This window comes from Mustelus asterias, unplaced genomic scaffold (genome assembly GCF_964213995.1).
Source record: "Mustelus asterias unplaced genomic scaffold, sMusAst1.hap1.1 HAP1_SCAFFOLD_3347, whole genome shotgun sequence".
In the NCBI taxonomy this organism is placed as follows: domain Eukaryota; kingdom Metazoa; phylum Chordata; class Chondrichthyes; order Carcharhiniformes; family Triakidae; genus Mustelus; species Mustelus asterias.
The window spans coordinates 11,840-31,668 of record NW_027593292.1 but is presented as its reverse complement, the minus strand read 5'-3'; the positions used below and the strand labels follow the sequence as shown (position 1 = coordinate 31,668).

At 56.3% G+C, this 19,829-nt stretch overlaps 1 protein-coding gene across 1 annotated transcript; it reads left to right on the top strand.

Annotated features, from left to right (window-relative positions):
* Nucleotides 1–1,037: 1,037 nt before the first annotated feature.
* Nucleotides 1,038–19,593, top strand: LOC144490481 (tripartite motif-containing protein 16-like). The gene is made up of 4 exons (XM_078208220.1): nt 1,038–1,206; nt 3,841–3,936; nt 17,690–17,773; nt 18,707–19,593. Exons 1-4 carry the CDS (start codon nt 1,053–1,055, stop codon nt 19,234–19,236), a joined length of 864 nt encoding a protein of 287 aa, XP_078064346.1. The 5' UTR covers nt 1,038–1,052; the 3' UTR covers nt 19,237–19,593.
* Nucleotides 19,594–19,829: the final 236 nt, after the last annotated feature.

Sequence of the window (19,829 nt, the reverse complement as noted above, 5' to 3'; positions counted from 1 at the left end):
GTTCTATGTTCTATGTTTCCTTAGCAAGAGGAACTGGGAGAGGAGGCTTGATTAAGATATTCAAAATGCTGAGCGATATGGACAGGGTAAATAGTGAGAAACTGCACCCTTCCAAGAGTATATCAAGAACTGGAGGGCACAGATTCAAAATAATGGGCAAAGGGAGTAGAAATGATAAGAACAAAGAAAATTACAGCACAGGAACAGGCCCTTCGGCCCTCCAAGCCTGCACCGACCATGCTGCCCGACTTAACTAAAACCCCCTACCCTTCCGGGGACCATATCCCTCAACCCCATCCTATTCATGTATTTGTCAAGACGCCCCTTAAAGGTCACTATTGTATCTGCGTGCCCCGGCAGCGAGTTCCAGGCACCCACCACCCTCTGTGTAAAAGATTTGCCTACTACATCTCCTTAAACTAGGGGGCATAGGTTTATGGGGGCACCTTAAACCTAGTAATTGACTCTTCCACCCTGGGGAGCTGTGAAGAAAAATGTTTTCATCCAGAGGGTGATTGGTGTCTGGAATAAACTTCCTGAGGGGCTGCTGGATGCAGGTTTGATCAAGTCTATGACTCTATTCAAAATGGGATTGGATAGATATCTGAAAAGAAAGAATGTGCAAGGTTACAGGGATAAGTGAGGGGAACGGGACTGGATAGAATATTCCTTCATAGGCCAGTCAGACTCAATGGGCCAAATGGCCTCCCTCTGCTCAGTGATTCGATGAAATATTTATTCCAAAAGGTTGCTACACAAAGGCAGGAGGAGTTGTTGTTGGGTTATAAAAGCTGCTACACAAAGGCAGGAGGAGTTGTTGTTGGGTTATAAAAGCTGCTACACAAAGGCAGGAGGAGTTGTTGTTGGGTTATAAAAACTGCTACACAAAGGCAGGAGGAGTTGTTGTTGGGCTATAATTCTGCTTCAGTTCACTCTGTTCTGGGGGTGAATCATTCGATTGGTGATGATTCTTTATCTGTATGACTGCACTCTGACCAATCACACTTGTGTTTTCTCTCTTCACGTCTCATCAGGGGTTGCAAACATTGAAGATGGCTCCGGACTGTCGCTTAGCTCCAGCTGCCCAGTCAGAGGTCCCAGAGCACCTGAACAAACTGACACCAGCTACAAGAGAACTGTCAGAGCAGCTGGAAAAACAGCTGGAGGCCTTCACCCAGCGTCACCTGCCAGTCAGTGCCACCACAGGTCAGTGCCACCACATTTGGGTGCCCCCTGGAGGTCAGTCAGTGCCCCCGGAGGTCAGTGCCCCCCGGAGGTCATAGAATCCTACAGTGCAGAAAGAGGCCATTTGGCCCATCGAGTCTGCACCAACCACAATCCCACCCAGGTCCTATCCCCATATCCCTACATATTTACCCACTAATCCTTCTAACCTATGCATCCCGGATCGCTAAGGGGCAATTTAGCTTGGCCAATCAACCAAGCCCGCACATCTTCAGACCGTGGGAGGAAACCGGAGCACCCGGAGGAAACCCACGTCGACACGAGGAGAATGTGCAAACTCCACACAGACAGTGACCGGAGCCGGGATTTGAACCCAGGTCCCTGGAGCTGTGAAGCAGCAGTGCTAACCACTGTGCTACCGTGCCGCCGCAGATCAGTGCCCCCCCGGAGGTCAGTGCCCCCCCGGAGGTCAGTGCCCCCCCGGAGGTCAGTGCCCCCCCGGAGGTCAGTGCCCCCCCGGAGGTCAGTGCCCCCCCGGAGGTCAGTGCCCCCCCGGAGGTCAGTGCCCCCCCGGAGGTCAGTGCCCCCCCGGAGGTCAGTGCCCCCCCGGAGGTCAGTGCCCCCCCGGAGGTCAGTGCCCCCCCGGAGGTCAGTGCCCCCCCGGAGGTCAGTGCCCCCCCGGAGGTCAGTGCCAAAAGTAGTAACAGGGAGTGGAAAAGTCAAAAGCAAAAGTAGATGATGGGTGAAGCATAGACAAGCATCAAACAGGATCAGAATGGAGAATAAAGTAAAACAAGCACTGGTACATCAAGAAAAGGGAGTTCACTTGACTGTTCCATTTCAAAGGTGAATTTGAGCGCAGCATGGAGCCCATTAAGACCTGTGAGGAAATTATTCCATGCTGCTGCAGATTTAAATATAATTGGGGTGGCACAGTGGTTAGCACTGCTGCCTCACAGCTCCAGAGACCCAGGTTCAATTCCCGGCTTGGGTCACTGTTTGTGTGGAGCCTGCACGTTCTCCCCGTGTCTGTGTGGGTTTCCTCCGGGTGCTCCGGTTTCCTCCCACAGTCCAAAGAGGTGCGGGTTAGGTGGATTGGCCATGCTAAATTGACCCTTAGTGTCAGGGGGATGAGCTAGGGTAAATACATGGGGTTACAGGGATAGGGCCTGGGTGGGATTGTGGTAGGTGCAGACTCGATGGGCCGAATGGCCTCCTTCTGCACTGTAGGATTCTATGATTCTATGAACAAACGTATCATCCACATATTGGAAAATACAGAGTAGGAAGTTAGATTTCATTCCATCAAAGATACATTTCTTATTGAACCAAACAAAGGTGTGTTGTGAGGTCCGGACCGAGGGGAATCCATGGCTACACCTTCTATCTGGGCAGACTTGGAGAGATGTGGTGTACTGATAATGTCATTGAACTAGTGATCCAATAACGTAGACTAATGGACTGGGGGCACGAGTTCAAATCCCACCATGGCAATTAAATCTCAACTCAATTAATAAATCTGGAATTATAAAGCTAATCTCTGTAATGGTAACCATGGAAACTATCACTGATTGTTGCAGAAACCCATCTGGTTCATTAAGGAAATCTGCCGTCCTTACCCGGTCTGGCCTACATGTGACTCCAGACCCACAGCAATGTGGTTGACTCTTAACTGCTCTCTGAAATGGTCGAGCAAGCCAATCAGTTCAGGGCAATACGGGATGGGTAATAAATTCTGGCCCAGCCAACAATTCTCACATCCTGCAAATGAATTTTTAAAAATTATACATGGTGTCGTTAAAACTGAACTCAACAGAGTTCATAAGTTCAATGAATGCTAATTCATGCGTTGCTGGTTGGTCTGATCATTAGAATATCGCACTGCAGTACAAGTATCTATGGCTTCCGAGGGGGAACGTTGGTGAATAGTGCAAGCATCGTGAGAGTGAGCACATGACCACAGCACTGCTATTGATTGGCAAGCCTTGTACGGTCTTCACAAATATGGAGGAATCCTTCACTGTGTCTGTGGAAAAACTCCAAACTGGTTGTAACAATGATGCTGAAGGAGTCACAGATATGATGGGGTCCAAAGGGATATCACTTCAGTGTGTCCTGGGCAGTCGGTACATCCACGGGGACAGTGATCTGTGAGGACTAACCCCGTCACCCATATCACACGGCAGCTAAACAAAACAAGTGGCAGCCACTCGCTGACTCGTTCCTCAGGGCAACACTTTAACCAATCAAGGTCAAGTCGCCTGGTTTAAATTTCAAATGATGTGTGACAGTTAACTGTCCATCATCACCAACAGGTTCATTCTCCATGGCAACACCTCCACCAATCAGCATTCTCATCTCATTCAGGATATAACCTGTTGTTTTCCCCTAATATTGACATTTTTGCAAAGCGTCCTGATGAGTGCCAGACAAAAAGCTTCCACCTTTCCTTCAGTGCAGTAGTTACAGATGTTGTTCTTTCTCAGGCATGTACACACTGACCCGCTCGATCAGGGATGGTTAGAGCTGCGTTTGGAAGGTGTTTTATGGTTGGTTAATCAGTGTGTTGTGCAGTGTGTTCATGGCAATCCGAGTTACACCTCAAGCATCCTGGGCAGATACTTCAGACTAACACATTGTGTTTTCCTGTAACAGGACAGCAGCACACAGAGTCCCAATCTCCAGAGAGCCAATCACCTCTGCAGAATGCCCCCGTGGCACAGAGTTCACCGCCCTCTGCTTCCTTCCAGGGTAAGTGCAGCTTTGGCAGACTCTGTGATACCCGGTGTACCACCAGCATTGCAATTGGCTGCCTTGTCAATAAACAACCAATCACCATCTCCATCTGAATAATAATTTACTTCTCATTGCACCACTTAACAGGGATTAGTAATCACCTCGTCACAGTGTGGCACTCCCTCAGCACTGACCCTCTGACAGTGCGGCACTCCCTCAGCACTGACCCTCTGACAGTGCGGCACTCCCTCAGTACTGACCCTCTGACAGTGCAGCACTCCCTCAGTACTGACCCTCTGACAGTGCGGCACTCCCTCAGTACTGACCCTCTGACAGTGCGGCACTCCCTCAGTACTGACCCTCTGACAGTGTGGCACTCCCTCAGCACTGACCATCTGACAGTGCGGCACTCCCTCAGCACTGACCCTCTGACAGTGCGGCACTCCCTCAGTACTGACCCTCTGACAGTGTGGCACTCCCTCAGCACTGACCATCTGACAGTGCGGCACTCCCTCAGCACTGACCCTCTGACAGTGCGGCACTCCCTCAGTACTGACCCTCTGACAGTGCGGCACTCCCTCAGTACTGACCCTCTGACAGTGTGGCACTCCCTCAGCACTGACCATCTGACAGTGCGGCACTCCCTCAGCACTGACCCTCTGACAGTGCGGCACTCCCTCAGTACTGACCCTCTGACAGTGCGGCACTCCCTCAGTACTGACCCTCTGACAGTGTGGCACTCCCTCAGCACTGACCATCTGACAGTGCGGCACTCCCTCAGCACTGACCCTCTGACAGTGCGGCACTCCCTCAGTACTGACCCTCTGACAGTGTGGCACTCCCTCAGTACTGACCCTCTGACAGTGTGGCACTCCCTCAGCACTGACCATCTGACAGTGCGGCACTCCCTCAGCACTGACCCTCTGACAGTGCGGCACTCCCTCAGTACTGACCCTCTGACAGTGCGGCACTCCCTCAGTACTGACCCTCTGACAGTGCGGCACTCCCTCAGTACTGACCCTCTGACAGTGCGGCACTCCCTCAGTACTGACCCTCTGACAGTGCGGCACTCCCTCAGTACTGACCCTCTGACAGTGCGGCACTCCCTCAGTACTGACCCTCTGACAGTGCGGCACTCCCTCAGTACTGACCCTCTGACAGTGCGGCACTCCCTCAGTACTGACCCTCTGACAGTGCGGCACTCCCTCAGTACTGACCCTCTGACAGTGCGGCACTCCCTCAGTACTGACCCTCTGACAGTGCAGCACTCCCTCAGTACTGACCCTCTGACAGTGCGGCACTCCCTCAGTACTGACCCTCTGACAGTGCGGCACTCCCTCAGTACTGATCCTCTGACAGTGCGGCACTCCCTCAGTACTGACCCTCTGACAGTGTGGCACTCCCTCAGTACTGACCCTCTGACAGTGTGGCACTCCCTCAGTACTGATCCTCTGACAGTGCGGCACTCCCTCAGTACTGACCCTCTGACAGTGCGGCACTCCCTCAGTACTGACCCTCTGACAGTGCGGCACTCCCTCAGTACTGACCCTCTGACAGTGCGGCACTCCCTCAGCACTGACCCTCTGACAGTGCGGCACTCACTCAGCACTGACCCTCTGACAGTGCGGCACTCCCTCAGCACTGACCCTCTGACAGTGTGGCACTCACTCAGCACTGACCCTCTGACAGTGCGGCACTCACTCAGCACTGACCCTCTGACAGTGCGGCACTCCCTCAGCACTGACCCTCTGACAGTGCGGCACTCACTCAGCACTGACCCTCTGACAGTGCGGCACTCACTCAGCACTGACCCTCTGACAGTGCGGCACTCACTCAGCACTGACCCTCTGACAGTGCGGCACTCACTCAGCACTGACCCTCTGACAGTGCGGCACTCCCTCAGCACTGACCCTCTGACAGTGCGGCACTCCCTCAGCACTGACCCTCTGACAGTGCGGCACTCCCTCAGCACTGACCCTCTGACAGTGCGGCACTCCCTCAGTACTGACCCTCTGACAGTGCGGCACTCCCTCAGTACTGACCCTCTGACAGTGCGGCACTCCCTCAGCACTGACCCTCTGACAGTGCGGCACTCCCTCAGTACTGACCCTCTGACAGTGCGGCACTCCCTCAGCACTGACCCTCTGGCAGTGCGGCACTCCCTCAGTACTGACCCTCTGACAGTGCGGCACTCCCTCAGTACTGACCCTCTGACAGTGCGGCACTCCCTCAGTACTGACCCTCTGACAGCGCAGCACTCCCTCAGTACTGACCCTCTGACAGTGCAGCACTCCCTCAGTACTGACCCTCTGACAGTGCGGCACTCCCTCAGTACTGACCCTCTGACAGTGCAGCACTCCCTCAGCACTGACCCTCTGACAGTGCGGCACACCCTCAGCACTGACCCTCTGACAGTGCGGCGCTCCCTCAGCACTGACCCTCTGACAGTGCGGCGCTCCCTCAGCACTGACCCTCTGACAGTGCAGCACTCCCTCAGCACTGACCCTCTGACAGTGCAGCACTCCCTCAGTACTGACCCTCTGACAGTGCGGCACTCCCTCAGTACTGACCCTCTGACAGTGCGGCACTCCCTCAGCACTGACCCTCTGACAGTGCGGCACTCCCTCAGTACTGACCCTCTGACAGTGCAGCACTCCCTCAGTACTGACCCTCTGACAGTGCGGCACTCCCTCAGTACTGACCCTCTGACAGTGCGACACTCCCTCAGGACTGACCCTCTGACAGTGCAGCACTCCCTCAGTACTGACCCTCTGACAGTGCGGCACTCCCTCAGTACTGACCCTCTGACAGTGCAGCACTCCCTCAGTACTGACCCTCTGACAGTGCGACACTCCCTCAGTACTGACCCTCTGACAGTGCAGCACTCCCTCAGTACTGACCCTCTGACAGTGCGGCACTCCCTCAGTACTGACCCTCTGACAGTGCGGCGCTCCCTCAGTACTGACCCTCTGACAGTGCGGCGCTCCCTCAGTACTGACCCTCTGACAGTGCGGCACTCCCTCAGCACTGACCCTCTGACAGTGCGGCACTCCCTCAGTACTGACCCTCTGACAGTGCGGCGCTCCCTCAGTACTGACCCTCTGACAGTGCGGCACTCCCTCAGTACTGACCCTCTGACAGTGCGGCACTCCCTCAGTACTGACCCTCTGACAGTGCGGCACTCCCTCAGTACTGACCCTCTGACAGTGCGGCACTCGCTCAGTACTGACCCTCCGACAGTGCGGCACTCCCTCAGTACTGACCCTCCGACAGTGTGGCACTCACTCAGTACTGACCCTCCGACAGTACGGCACTCCCTCAGTACTGACCCTCCGACAGTGTGGCACTCCCTCAGCACTGTCCCTCCGACAGTGCGGCACTCCCCCAGCACTGACCCTCCGACAGTGCGGCACTCACTCAGTACTGACCCTCTGACAGTGCGGCACTCGCTCAGTACTGACCCTCTGACAGTGTGGCACTCACTCAGTACTGACCCTCCAACAGTACGGCACTCCCTCAGTACTGACCCTCTGACAGTGCGGCACTCCCTCAGTACTGACCCTCCGACAGTGTGGCACTCACTCAGTACTGACCCTCCGACAGTACGGCACTCCCTCAGTACTGACCCTCCGACAGTGCGGCACTCCCTCAGTACTGACCCTCCGACAGTGCGGCACTCCCTCAGTACTGACCCTCCGACAGTGTGGCACTCACTCAGTACTGACCCTCCGACAGTACGGCACTCCCTCAGTACTGACCCTCCGACAGTGTGGCACTCCCTCAGCACTGTCCCTCCGACAGTGCGGCACTCCCCCAGCACTGACCCTCCGACAGTGCGGCACTCACTCAGTACTGACCCTCTGACAGTGCGGCACTCGCTCAGTACTGACCCTCTGACAGTGTGGCACTCACTCAGTACTGACCCTCCAACAGTACGGCACTCCCTCAGTACTGACCCTCCGACAGTGTGGCACTCACTCAGTACTGACCCTCCGACAGTACGGCACTCCCTCAGTACTGACCCTCCGACAGTGCGGCACTCCCTCAGCACTGACCCTCCGACAGTGCGGCACTCCCCCAGAACTGACCCTCCGACAGTGCGGCACTCACTCAGTACTGACCCTCTGACACTGCGGCACTCACTCAGTACTGACCCTCTGACAGTGCGGCACTCCCTCAGCACTGACCCTCTGACAGTGCGGCACTCCCTCAGTACTGACCCTCTGACAGTGCAGCACTCCCTCAGTACTGACCCTCTGACAGTGCGGCACTCCCTCAGTACTGACCCTCTGACAGTGCGGCACTCCCTCAGTACTGACCCTCTGACAGTGCGGCACTCCCTCAGTACTGACCCTCCGACAGTGCGGCACTCCCTCAGTACTGACCCTCCGACAGTGTGGCACTCACTCAGTACTGACCCTCCGACAGTACGGCACTCCCTCAGTACTGACCCTCCGACAGTGTGGCACTCCCTCAGCACTGTCCCTCCGACAGTGCGGCACTCCCCCAGCACTGACCCTCCGACAGTGCGGCACTCACTCAGTACTGACCCTCTGACAGTGCGGCACTCGCTCAGTACTGACCCTCTGACAGTGTGGCACTCACTCAGTACTGACCCTCCAACAGTACGGCACTCCCTCAGTACTGACCCTCTGACAGTGCGGCACTCCCTCAGTACTGACCCTCCGACAGTGTGGCACTCACTCAGTACTGACCCTCCGACAGTACGGCACTCCCTCAGTACTGACCCTCCGACAGTGCGGCACTCCCTCAGTACTGACCCTCCGACAGTGCGGCACTCCCTCAGTACTGACCCTCCGACAGTGTGGCACTCACTCAGTACTGACCCTCCGACAGTACGGCACTCCCTCAGTACTGACCCTCCGACAGTGTGGCACTCCCTCAGCACTGTCCCTCCGACAGTGCGGCACTCCCCCAGCACTGACCCTCCGACAGTGCGGCACTCACTCAGTACTGACCCTCTGACAGTGCGGCACTCGCTCAGTACTGACCCTCTGACAGTGTGGCACTCACTCAGTACTGACCCTCCAACAGTACGGCACTCCCTCAGTACTGACCCTCCGACAGTGTGGCACTCACTCAGTACTGACCCTCCGACAGTACGGCACTCCCTCAGTACTGACCCTCCGACAGTGCGGCACTCCCTCAGCACTGACCCTCCGACAGTGCGGCACTCCCCCAGAACTGACCCTCCGACAGTGCGGCACTCACTCAGTACTGACCCTCTGACACTGCGGCACTCACTCAGTACTGACCCTCTGACAGTGCGGCACTCCCTCAGCACTGACCCTCTGACAGTGCGGCACTCCCTCAGTACTGACCCTCTGACAGTGCAGCACTCCCTCAGTACTGACCCTCTGACAGTGCGGCACTCCCTCAGTACTGACCCTCTGACAGTGCGGCACTCACTCAGTACTGACCCTCTGACAGTGCGGCACTCCCTCAGCACTGACCCTCTGACAGTGCGGCACTCCCTCAGTACTGACCCTCTGACAGTGCAGCACTCCCTCAGCACTCACACTCTGACAGTGCGACACTCCCTCAGTACTGACCCTCTGACAGTGCAGCACTCCCTCAGCACTCAACCTCTGACAGTGCGGCACTCCCTCAGTACTGACCCTCTGACAGTGCAGCACTCCCTCAGTACTGACCCTCTGACAGTGCGGCACTCCCTCAGCACTGACCCTCTGACAGTGCGGCACTCCCTCATCACTGACCCTCTGACAGTGCTGCACTCCCCCAGCACTGACCCACTGACAGTGCGGCACTCCCTCAGCACTGACCCTCTGACAGTGCGACACTCCCCCAGCACTCACCCTCTGACAGTGCGGCACTCCCCCAGCACTGACCCTCTGACAGTGCGGCACTCCCTCAGCACTCACCCTCTGACAGTGCGGCACTCCCCCAGCACTCACCCTCTGACAGTGCGGCACTCCCTCAGTACTGACCCTCTGACAGTGCGACACTCCCTCAGCACTGACCCCCTGACAGTGCGGCACTCCCTCAGCACTCACCCTCTGACAGTGCGGCACTCCCTCAGTACTGACCCTCTGACAGTGCGGCACTCCCTCAGCACTCACCCTCTGACAGTGCGGCACTCCCTCAGTACTGACCCTCTGACAGTGCGGCACTCCCTCAGCACTGACCCTCTGACAGTGCGGCACTCCCTCAGCACTGACCCTCTGACAGTGCTGCACTCCCCCAGCACTGACCCTCTGACAGTGCGGCACTCCCTCAGCACTGACGCTCTGACAGTGCGAGACTCCCCCAGCACTCACCCTCTGACAGTGCAGCCCTCCCCCAGCACTCACCCTCTGACAGTGCAGCACTCCCCCAGCACTCACCCTCTGACAGTGCAGCACTCCCTCAGCGCTGACCCTCTGACAGTGCGGCACTCCTCCAGCACTCACCCTCTGACAGTGCAGCACTCCCACAGCACTCACCCTCTGACAGTGCGACACTCCCCCAGCACTGACCCTCTGACAGTGCGGCACTCCCTCAGTACTGACCCTCTGACACTGCGGCACTCCCTCAGCACTGACCCTCTGACAGTGCGGCACTCCCTCAGCACTGACCCTCTGACAGTGCGGCACTCCTTCAGCACTGACCCTCTGACAGTGCGGCACTCCCTCAGTACTGACCCTCTGACAGTGCGGCACTCCCTCAGTACTGACCCTCTGACAGTGCGGCACTCCCTCAGCACTGACCCTCTGACAGTGCGGCACTCCCTCAGTACTGACCCTCTGACAGTATGGCACTCCCTCAGTACTGACCCTCTGACACTGCGGCACTCCCCCAGCACTGACCCTCTGACAGTGCAGCACTCCCTCGGTACTAACCCTCTGACAGTGCGGCCTCAACCTCGGCACTGACCCTCTGACAGTGCGGCACTCCCTTAGCACTGACCCTCTGACAGTGCGGCACTCCCTCAGCACTGACCCTCTGACAGTGCGGCACTCCCTCAGTACTGACCCTCTGACAGTGTGGCACTCCCCCAGCACTCACCCTCTGACAGTGCAGCACTCCCTCAGTACTGACCCTCTGACAGTGCGGCACTCCCCCAGCACTCACCCTCTGACAGTGCGGCACTCCCTCAGTACTGACCCTCTGACAATGCGGCACTCCCTTAGCACTGACCCTCTGACAGTGTGGCACTCCCTCAGCACTGACCCTCTGACAGTGCGGCACTCCCTCCGTACTGACCCTCTGACAGTGCGGCACTCCCTCAGCACTGACCCTCTGACAGTGCGGCACTCCCTCAGCACTCACCCTCTGACAGTGCGGCACCCCCTCAGCACTGACCCTCTGACAGTGCGGCACTCCCTCAGCACTGACCCTCTGACAGTACGGAACTCCCTCAGCACTGACCCTCTGACAGTGCGGCACTCCCTCAGCACTGACCCTCTGACAGTGCGGCACTCCCTCAGTACTGACCCTCTGACAATGCAGCACTCCCCCAGCACTGACCCTCTGACAATGCAGCACTCCCCCAGCACTGACCCTCTGACAGTGCGGCACTCCCCCAGCACTGTCCCTCTGACAGTGCGGCACTCCCTCAGCACTGACCCTCTGACAGTGCGGCACTCCCTCAGCACTGACCCTCTGACAGTGCGGCACTCCATCAGTACTGACCCTCTGACAGTGCGGCACTCCCTCAGCACTGACCCACTGACAGTGCGGCGCTCCCCCAGTACTGACCCTCTGACAGTGTGGCGCTCCCCCAGCACTGACCCTCTGACAGTGCGGCACTCCCTCAGTACTGACTCTCTGACAGTGAGGCACTCCCTCAGTACTGACTCTCTGACAGTGCAGCACTCCCTCAGTACTGACCCTCTGACAGTGCGACACTCCCTCAGTACTGACGCCCTGACAGTGCGGCACTCCCTCAGTCCCGACCCTCCGACAGTGCGGCACTCCCTCAGTACTGACCCTCTGACAGTGCGGCACTCCCTCAGCACTGACCCTCTGACAGTGCGGCACTCCCTCAGTACTGACCCTCTGACAGTGCGGCACTCCCTCAGTACTGACCCTCTGACAGTGCGGCACTCCCTCGGCACTGACCCACTGACAGTGCGGCACTACCTCAGTACTGACCCTCTGACAGTGTTGCGCTCCCTCAGTACTGACCCTCTGACACTGCGGCACTCCCTCAGCACTGACCCTCTGACAGTGCGGCACTCCCTCAGCACTGACCCTCTGACAGTGCGGCACTCCTTCAGCACTGACCCTCTGACAGTGCGGCACTCCCTCAGTACTGACCCTCTGACAGTGCGGCACTCCCTCAGTACTGACCCTCTGACAGTGCGGCACTCCCTCAGCACTGACCCTCTGACAGTGCGGCACTCCCTCAGTACTGACCCTCTGACAGTATGGCACTCCCTCAGTACTGACCCTCTGACACTGCGGCACTCCCCCAGCACTGACCCTCTGACAGTGCAGCACTCCCTCGGTACTAACCCTCTGACAGTGCGGCCTCAACCTCGGCACTGACCCTCTGACAGTGCGGCACTCCCTCAGCACTGACCCTCTGACAGTGCGGCACTCCCTCAGCACTGACCCTCTGACAGTGCGGCACTCCCTCAGTACTGACCCTCTGACAGTGTGGCACTCCCCCAGCACTCACCCTCTGACAGTGCAGCACTCCCTCAGTACTGACCCTCTGACAGTGCGGCACTCCCCCAGCACTCACCCTCTGACAGTGCGGCACTCCCTCAGTACTGACCCTCTGACAATGCGGCACTCCCTTAGCACTGACCCTCTGACAGTGTGGCACTCCCTCAGCACTGACCCTCTGACAGTGCGGCACTCCCTCCGTACTGACCCTCTGACAGTGCGGCACTCCCTCAGCACTGACCCTCTGACAGTGCGGCACTCCCTCAGCACTCACCCTCTGACAGTGCGGCACCCCCTCAGCACTGACCCTCTGACAGTGCGGCACCCCCTCAGCACTGACCCTCTGACAGTGCGGCACTCCCTCAGCACTGACCCTCTGACAGTACGGAACTCCCTCAGCACTGACCCTCTGACAGTGCGGCACTCCCTCAGCACTGACCCTCTGACAGTGCGGCACTCCCTCAGTACTGACCCTCTGACAATGCAGCACTCCCCCAGCACTGACCCTCTGACAATGCGGCACTCCCCCAGCACTGACCCTCTGACAGTGCGGCACTCCCCCAGCACTGTCCCTCTGACAGTGCGGCACTCCCTCAGCACTGACCCTCTGACAGTGCGGCACTCCCTCAGCACTGACCCTCTGACAGTGCGGCACTCCATCAGTACTGACCCTCTGACAGTGCGGCACTCCCTCAGCACTGACCCACTGACAGTGCGGCGCTCCCCCAGTACTGACCCTCTGACAGTGTGGCGCTCCCCCAGCACTGACCCTCTGACAGTGCGGCACTCCCTCAGTACTGACTCTCTGACAGTGAGGCACTCCCTCAGTACTGACTCTCTGACAGTGCAGCACTCCCTCAGTACTGACCTTCTGACAGTGCGACACTCCCTCAGTCCTGACGCCCTGACAGTGCGGCACTCCCTCAGTCCCGACCCTCCGACAGTGCGGCAGTCCCTCAGTACTGACCCTCTGACAGTGCGGCACTCCCTCAGCACTGACCCTCTGACAGTGCGGCACTCCCTCAGTACTGACCCTCTGACAGTGCGGCACTCCCTCGGCACTGACCCACTGACAGTGCGGCACTACCTCAGTACTGACCCTCTGACAGTGTTGCGCTCCCTCAGTACTGACTCTCTGACAGTGCGGCACTCCCTCAGTACTGACCCTCCGACAGTGTTGCGCTCCCCCAGTACTGACTCTCTGACAGTGTTGCGCTCCCTCAGTACTGACTCTCTGACAGTGCGGCACTCCCTCAGTACTGACCCTCTGACAGTGCGGCACTCCCTCAGCACTGACCCTCTGACAGTGCAGCGCTCCCCCAGTACTGACCCTCTGACAGTGTTGCGCTCCCTCAGTACTGACTCTCTGACAGTGCGGCACTCCCTCAGTACTGACCCTCTGACAGTGCGGCACTCACTCAAAGAACAAAGAACAGTACAGCACAGGAAACAGGCCCTTCGGCCCTCCAAGCCTGTGCCGCTCCTTGGTCCAACTAGACCAATCGTTTGTATCCCTCCATTCCCAGGCTGCTCATGTGACTATCCAGGTAAGTCTTAAACAATGTCAGCGTGCCTGCCTCCACCACCCTACTTGGCAGCGCATTCCAGTCCCCCACCACCCTCTGTGTAAAAAAGTCCCTCTGATGTCTGAGTTATACTTCGCCCCTCTCAGCTTGAGCCCGTGACCCCTCGTGATCGTCACCTCCGACCTGGGAAAAAGCTTCCCACTGTTCACCCTATCTATACCCTTCATAATCTTATATACCTCTATTAGATCTCCCCTCATTCTCCGTCTTTCCAAGGAGAACAACCCCAGTCTACCCAATCTCTCCTCATAGCTAAGACCCTCCATACCAGGCAACATCCTGGTAAACCTTCTCTGCACTCTCTCCAATGCCTCCACGTCCTTCTGGTAGTGCGGCGACCAGAACTGGACGCAGTACTCCAAATGTGGCCTAACCAGCGTTCTATACAGCTGCATCATCGGACTCCAGCTTTTATACTCTATACCCCGTCCTATAAAGGCAAGCATACCATATGCCTTCTTCACCACCTTCTCCACCTGTGTTGCCACCGTCAAGGATTTGTGGACTTGCACACCTAGGTCCCTCTGTGTTTCTATACTCCTGATGACTCTGCCATTTATTGTATAACTCCTCCCTACATTATTTCTTCCAAAATGCATCACTTCGCATTCATCTGGATTAAATTCCATCTGCCACCTCTCCGCCCAATTTTCCAGCCTATCTATATCCTGCTGTATTGCCCGACAATGCTCTTCGCTATCCGCAATTCCAGCCATCTTCGTGTCATCCGCAAACTTGCTGATTACACCAGTTACACCTTCTTCCAAATCATTTATATATATCACAAATAGCAGAGGTCCCAGTAAAGAGCCCTGCGGAACACCACTGGTCACAGACCTCCAGCCGGAAAAAGACCCTTCGACCACTACCCTCTGTCTCCTATGGCCAAGCCAGTTCTCCACCCATCTAGCCACTTCTCCTTGTATCCCATGAGCCTTAACCTTCTTAACCAACCTGCCATGTGGGACTTTGTCAAATGCCTTACTGAAATCCATATAGACGACATCCACGGCCCTTCCTTCATCAACCGTTTTTGTCACTTCCTCAAAAAACTCCACCAAATTTGTAAGGCACGACCTCCCTCTTACAAAACCATGCTGTCTGTCACTAATGAGATTGTTCCGTTCTAAATGCACATACATCCTGTCTCTAAGAATCCTCTCCAACAACTTCCCTACCACGGACGTCAAGCTCACCGGCCTATAATTTCCTGGGTTATCCCTGCTACCCTTCTTAAACAACGGGACCACATTCGCTATCCTCCAATCCTCAGGGACCTTACCCGTGTCCAAAGAAGCGACAAAGATTTCCGTCAGAGGCCCAGCAATTTCACCTCTCGTCTCCCTGAGCAGTCGAGGATAGATGCCATCAGGCCCTGGGGCTTTGTCAGTTTTAATGTTCCCTAAAAAACCTAACACTTCCTCTCTTGTAATGGAGATTTTCTCTAACGGGTCAACACCTCCCTCCGAGACACTCCCGGTTAACACGCCCCTCTCCTTCGTGAATACCGATGCAAAGTATTCATTTAGGATCTCCCTTATTCCCTTGGGTTCTAAGCATAATTCCCCTCCTTTGTCCCTGAGAGGTCCGATTTTCTCCCTGACAACTCTTTTGTTCCTAACGTATGAATAGAATGCCTTAGGATTCTCCTTAATCCTGCCTGCCAAGAACATCTCGTGACCTCTTTTTGCCCTTCTAACTCCCCGTTTGAGATCTTTCCTACTCTCTCTGTATTCCTCCAGAGCTCCATCTGTTTTCAGTTGCCTGGACTTAACGTACGCCTCTCTTTTCATTTTAATCAGATCCTCAATTTCCCTGGTTATCCACGGCTCTCGAATCCTACCTTTCCTATCTTTCCTTTTTACAGGCACATGCCTATCCTGCAGCCTTATCAATAGTTCCTTAAAAGACTCCCACATGCCAGACGCGGACTTACCCTCGAACATCCTCTCCCAATCAACATCCACCAATTCCTGCCTAATCCGGCTATAGTCAGCCTTCCCCCAATTTAGCACCCTGCCCGTAGGACAGCACTCATCCTTGTCCATTACTATCCTAAAGTTAACAGAGTTGTGGTCACTATTTGCCACATGTTCCCCAACCGAAACTTTGACGACCTGACCGGGCTCATTTCCCAGAACTAGGTCCAGTATAGCCCCCTCTCTAGTCGGGCTATCTACATACTGTTCCAAAGAACCTTCCAGTACGCATTTTACAAATTCCTCCCCGTCCGGACCCCCAGCTCTAAGCACTTTCCAGTCTGTGCCAGGGAAATTAAAGTCCCCCACTACAACAACCCTATTTTTTCTGCACCTATCCAGAATCTCCTGACATATCCTTTCCTCCACTTCCCGTGGGCTGTTGAGTGGTCTGTAGTACACCCCCAGCATAGTGACTGCACCCTTCCTGTTTCTGAGTTCCACCCACAGCGACTCAGTACATGACCCTCTGACAGTGTGGCACTCCCTCAGTACTGACCCTCTGACAGTGTGGCACTCACTCAGTACTGACCCTCTGACAGTGTGGCGCTCCCCCAGCACTGACCCTCTGACTGTGTGGCGCTCCCTCAGGACTGACCCTCTGACAGTGCGGCACTCCCCCAGCACTGACCCTCTGACAGTGTGGCGCTCCCTCAGTCCTGACCCTCTGACAGTGCGGCGCTCCCTTAGTACTGACCCCCTGACAGTGCGGCACTCCCCCAGCACTGACCCTCTGACAGTGTGGCACTCTCTCAGTACTGACCCTCTGACAATGCGGCGCTCCCTCAGTACTGACCCTCTGACAGTGCGGCGCTCCCTCAGTACTGACCCTCTGACAGTGCGGCACTCCCCCAGCACTGACCCTCTGACAGTGCGGCGCTCCCTCAGTACTGACCCTCTGACAGTGCGGCACTCCCTCAGTACTGACCCTCTGACAGTGCGGCACTCCCTCAGTACTGACCCTCTGACAGTGCGGCACTCCCCCAGCACTGACCCTCTGACAGTGCGGCACTCCCTCAGCACTGACCCTCTGACAGTGCGGCACTTCCCCCGGCACTGACCCTCTGACAGTGCGGCGCTCCCTCAGTACTGACCCTCTGACAGTGCGGCACTCCCCCAGCACTGACCCTCTGACAGTGCGGCACTCCCTCAGCACTGACCCTCTGACAGTGCGGCACTCCCTCAGTACTGACCCTCTGACAGTGCGGCACTCCCTCAGTACTGACCCTCTGACAGTGCGGCACTCCCTCAGTACTGACCCTCTGACAGTGCGGCACTCCCCCAGCACTGACCCTCTGACAGTGCGGCACTCCCTCAGTACTGACCCTCTGACAGTGCAGCACTCCCCCAGCACTGACCCTCTGACAGTGCGGCGCTCCCTCAGTACTGACCCTCTGACAGTGTGGCGCTCCCTCAGTACAGGTTTTTGCAAACCCGTGCTTGTACACCCAGCTGCAGAATGTGGTAAGAATCAGAGTGGTGCAGAAGCCCACCAGCTGACCCCTGTAGTTTAAGGTGGAAATGTTGTAACCTACAAGATCAGTTGTTTCTCTGCTCCTCTCGGTACAGATGCTGAGAGACTAACTGTCACTCGACCCAGAAACGCTCAGGAGTGTCATCGTGAACCACAAACCAGACAAGAATTGATACAATGTGAGTATTAGTGAGGGAGCTTCACTCTGTATCTAACCCCGTGCTGTACCTGTCCTGGGAGTGTTTGATGGGGGACAGTGTAGAGGGAGCTTTACTCTGTATCTAACCCCGTGCTGTACCTGTCCTGGGAGTGTTTGATGGGGACAGTGTAGAGGGAGCTTTACTCTGTATCTAACCCCGTGCTGTACCTGTCCTGGGTGTGTTTGATGGGGACAGTGTAGAGGGAGCTTTACTCTGTATCTAACCCCGTGCTGTACCTGTCCTGGGAGTGTTTGATGGGGACAGTGTAGAGGGAGCTTTACTCTGTATCTAACCCCGTGCAGTACCTGTCCTGGGAGTGTTTGATGGGGGACAGTGTAGAGGGAGCTTTACTCTGTACCTAACCCCGTGCTGTACCTGTCCTGGGAGTGTTTGATGGGGACAGTGTAGAGGGAGCTTTACGCTATCTAACCCCGTGCTGTACCTATCTTGGGAGTGTTTGGTGGGGACAGTGTAGAGGGAGCTTTACTCTGTATCTAACCCCGTGCCGTACCTGTCCTGGGTGTGTTTGATGGGGACAGTGTAGAGGGAGCTTTACTCTGTATCTAACCCCGTGCTGTACCTGTCCTGGGAGTGTTTGATGGGGACAGTGTAGAGGGAGCTTTACTCTGTATCTAACCCCGTGCTGTACCTGTCCTGGGAGTGTTTGATGGGGACAGTGTAGAGGGAGCTCTACTCTGTATCTAACCCCGTGCTGTACCTATCTTGGGAGTGTTTGATGGGGACAGTGTAGAGGGAGCTTTACTCTGTATCTAACCCCGTGCTGTACCTATCTTGGGAGTGTTTGATGGGGACAGTGTAGAGGGAGCTCTACTCTGTATCTAACCTTGTGCTGTCAGTCAGTTTGATGTCCCTCCGTGATTTCTGTTTATGTCTCCCTGTTTCTTGACACAGATTTAACAAAGGTGACCTTTGACCTGAACACAGCCTCCCCGATGGTACAGTTGTCGGATGACAGGCGATGTGCAGTCAACTCACATCCCAAGGTGCAGAAATATCCCAGACATGAGGCGAGATTCCTTCACCTCGACCAGGTTCTGGCTGAACAGGAGTTTTCTGATGGCCGCCATTACTGGGAGATTTCCGTCACTGGGAGTCCGATTCGGATTGGCATCTCGTATCGCCACATTGTCCGGAACAGCCGTGGCGTAGCCTCCCTCCTGGGAGGGAACCAGGTTTCCTGGTGCCTGGAACTGGCTGAGGGGAAGAGGACAGTCTGGCACTGTAACAAATCAGGTGAACTGTTGCCATGTCCATACCAGCGCCTGGGCATCTACCTGAACATCCCGGGCCAGACCCTGATCTTCTATGGCATCAGCAAGGGGACTGCTGAGCCCCTGCAGCATGTACCAGCCTCCTTCACCCTGCCACTCCTCCCTGCCTTCCAAATCAGCAGGGGGGCCAGGATCTGGATCGAGGACTAGAACCAGAATCCCGAGATCTGGATCGCGGACTAGAACCAGAATCCCGAGATCTGGATCGAGGACTAGAACCAGAATCCCGAGATCTGGATCGAGGACTAGAACCAGAATCCCGAGATCTGGATCGCGGACTAGAACCAGAATCCCGAGATCTGGATCGCGGACTAGAACCAGAATCCCGAGATCCAGATTGAGGACTAGAATCAGAATCCCGAGATTCGGATCAGGGATTAGATCCTGAACCCCAAAATCCAGATTGGGAATGAGATCCTGAGCTCCAAGATCGAGGTGAAGATCAGGAACTGGAGCCAGAATCCCAGAAGTATCAAAATTTGTTCAGTGTGAGATTCATGTGTACCTGGAGAGAGAGGGAGGGGGAGAGAGGGAGAGGGAAGGGGCGAGAGAGAGAAGAGGGGGGAGGGAGAGAGAGGGAGGGGAAAGAGGGCGGGAGAAGGGAGGGAGGGAGAGGGGGAGAGAGGAGACATGGTGGGTAAGGAGAGAGGGTGGGAAAGGAGGAATAGGGAGGAAGGATGGGGGTGGAGGGAGGGTGGGGTGGGGGGGTTGTGGGGGAGGTGGGGGGCAGGGAAGGGGGTTTT

What these genes read in the sequence shown, in the direction of transcription:
- LOC144490481 (XM_078208220.1), top strand. Translation starts at nt 1,053, where the DNA reads ATGGCTCCGGACTGTCGCTTAGCTCCAGCTGCCCAGTCAGAGGTCCCA. An exon ending in GCCAGTCAGTGCCACCACAG is followed by an intron (nt 1,207 to 3,840) that starts GTCAGTGCCACC and finishes TTCCTGTAACAG; the next exon opens with GACAGCAGCACACAGAGTCC. An exon ending in GCCCTCTGCTTCCTTCCAGG is followed by an intron (nt 3,937 to 17,689) that starts GTAAGTGCAGCT and finishes CTCTCGGTACAG; the next exon opens with ATGCTGAGAGACTAACTGTC.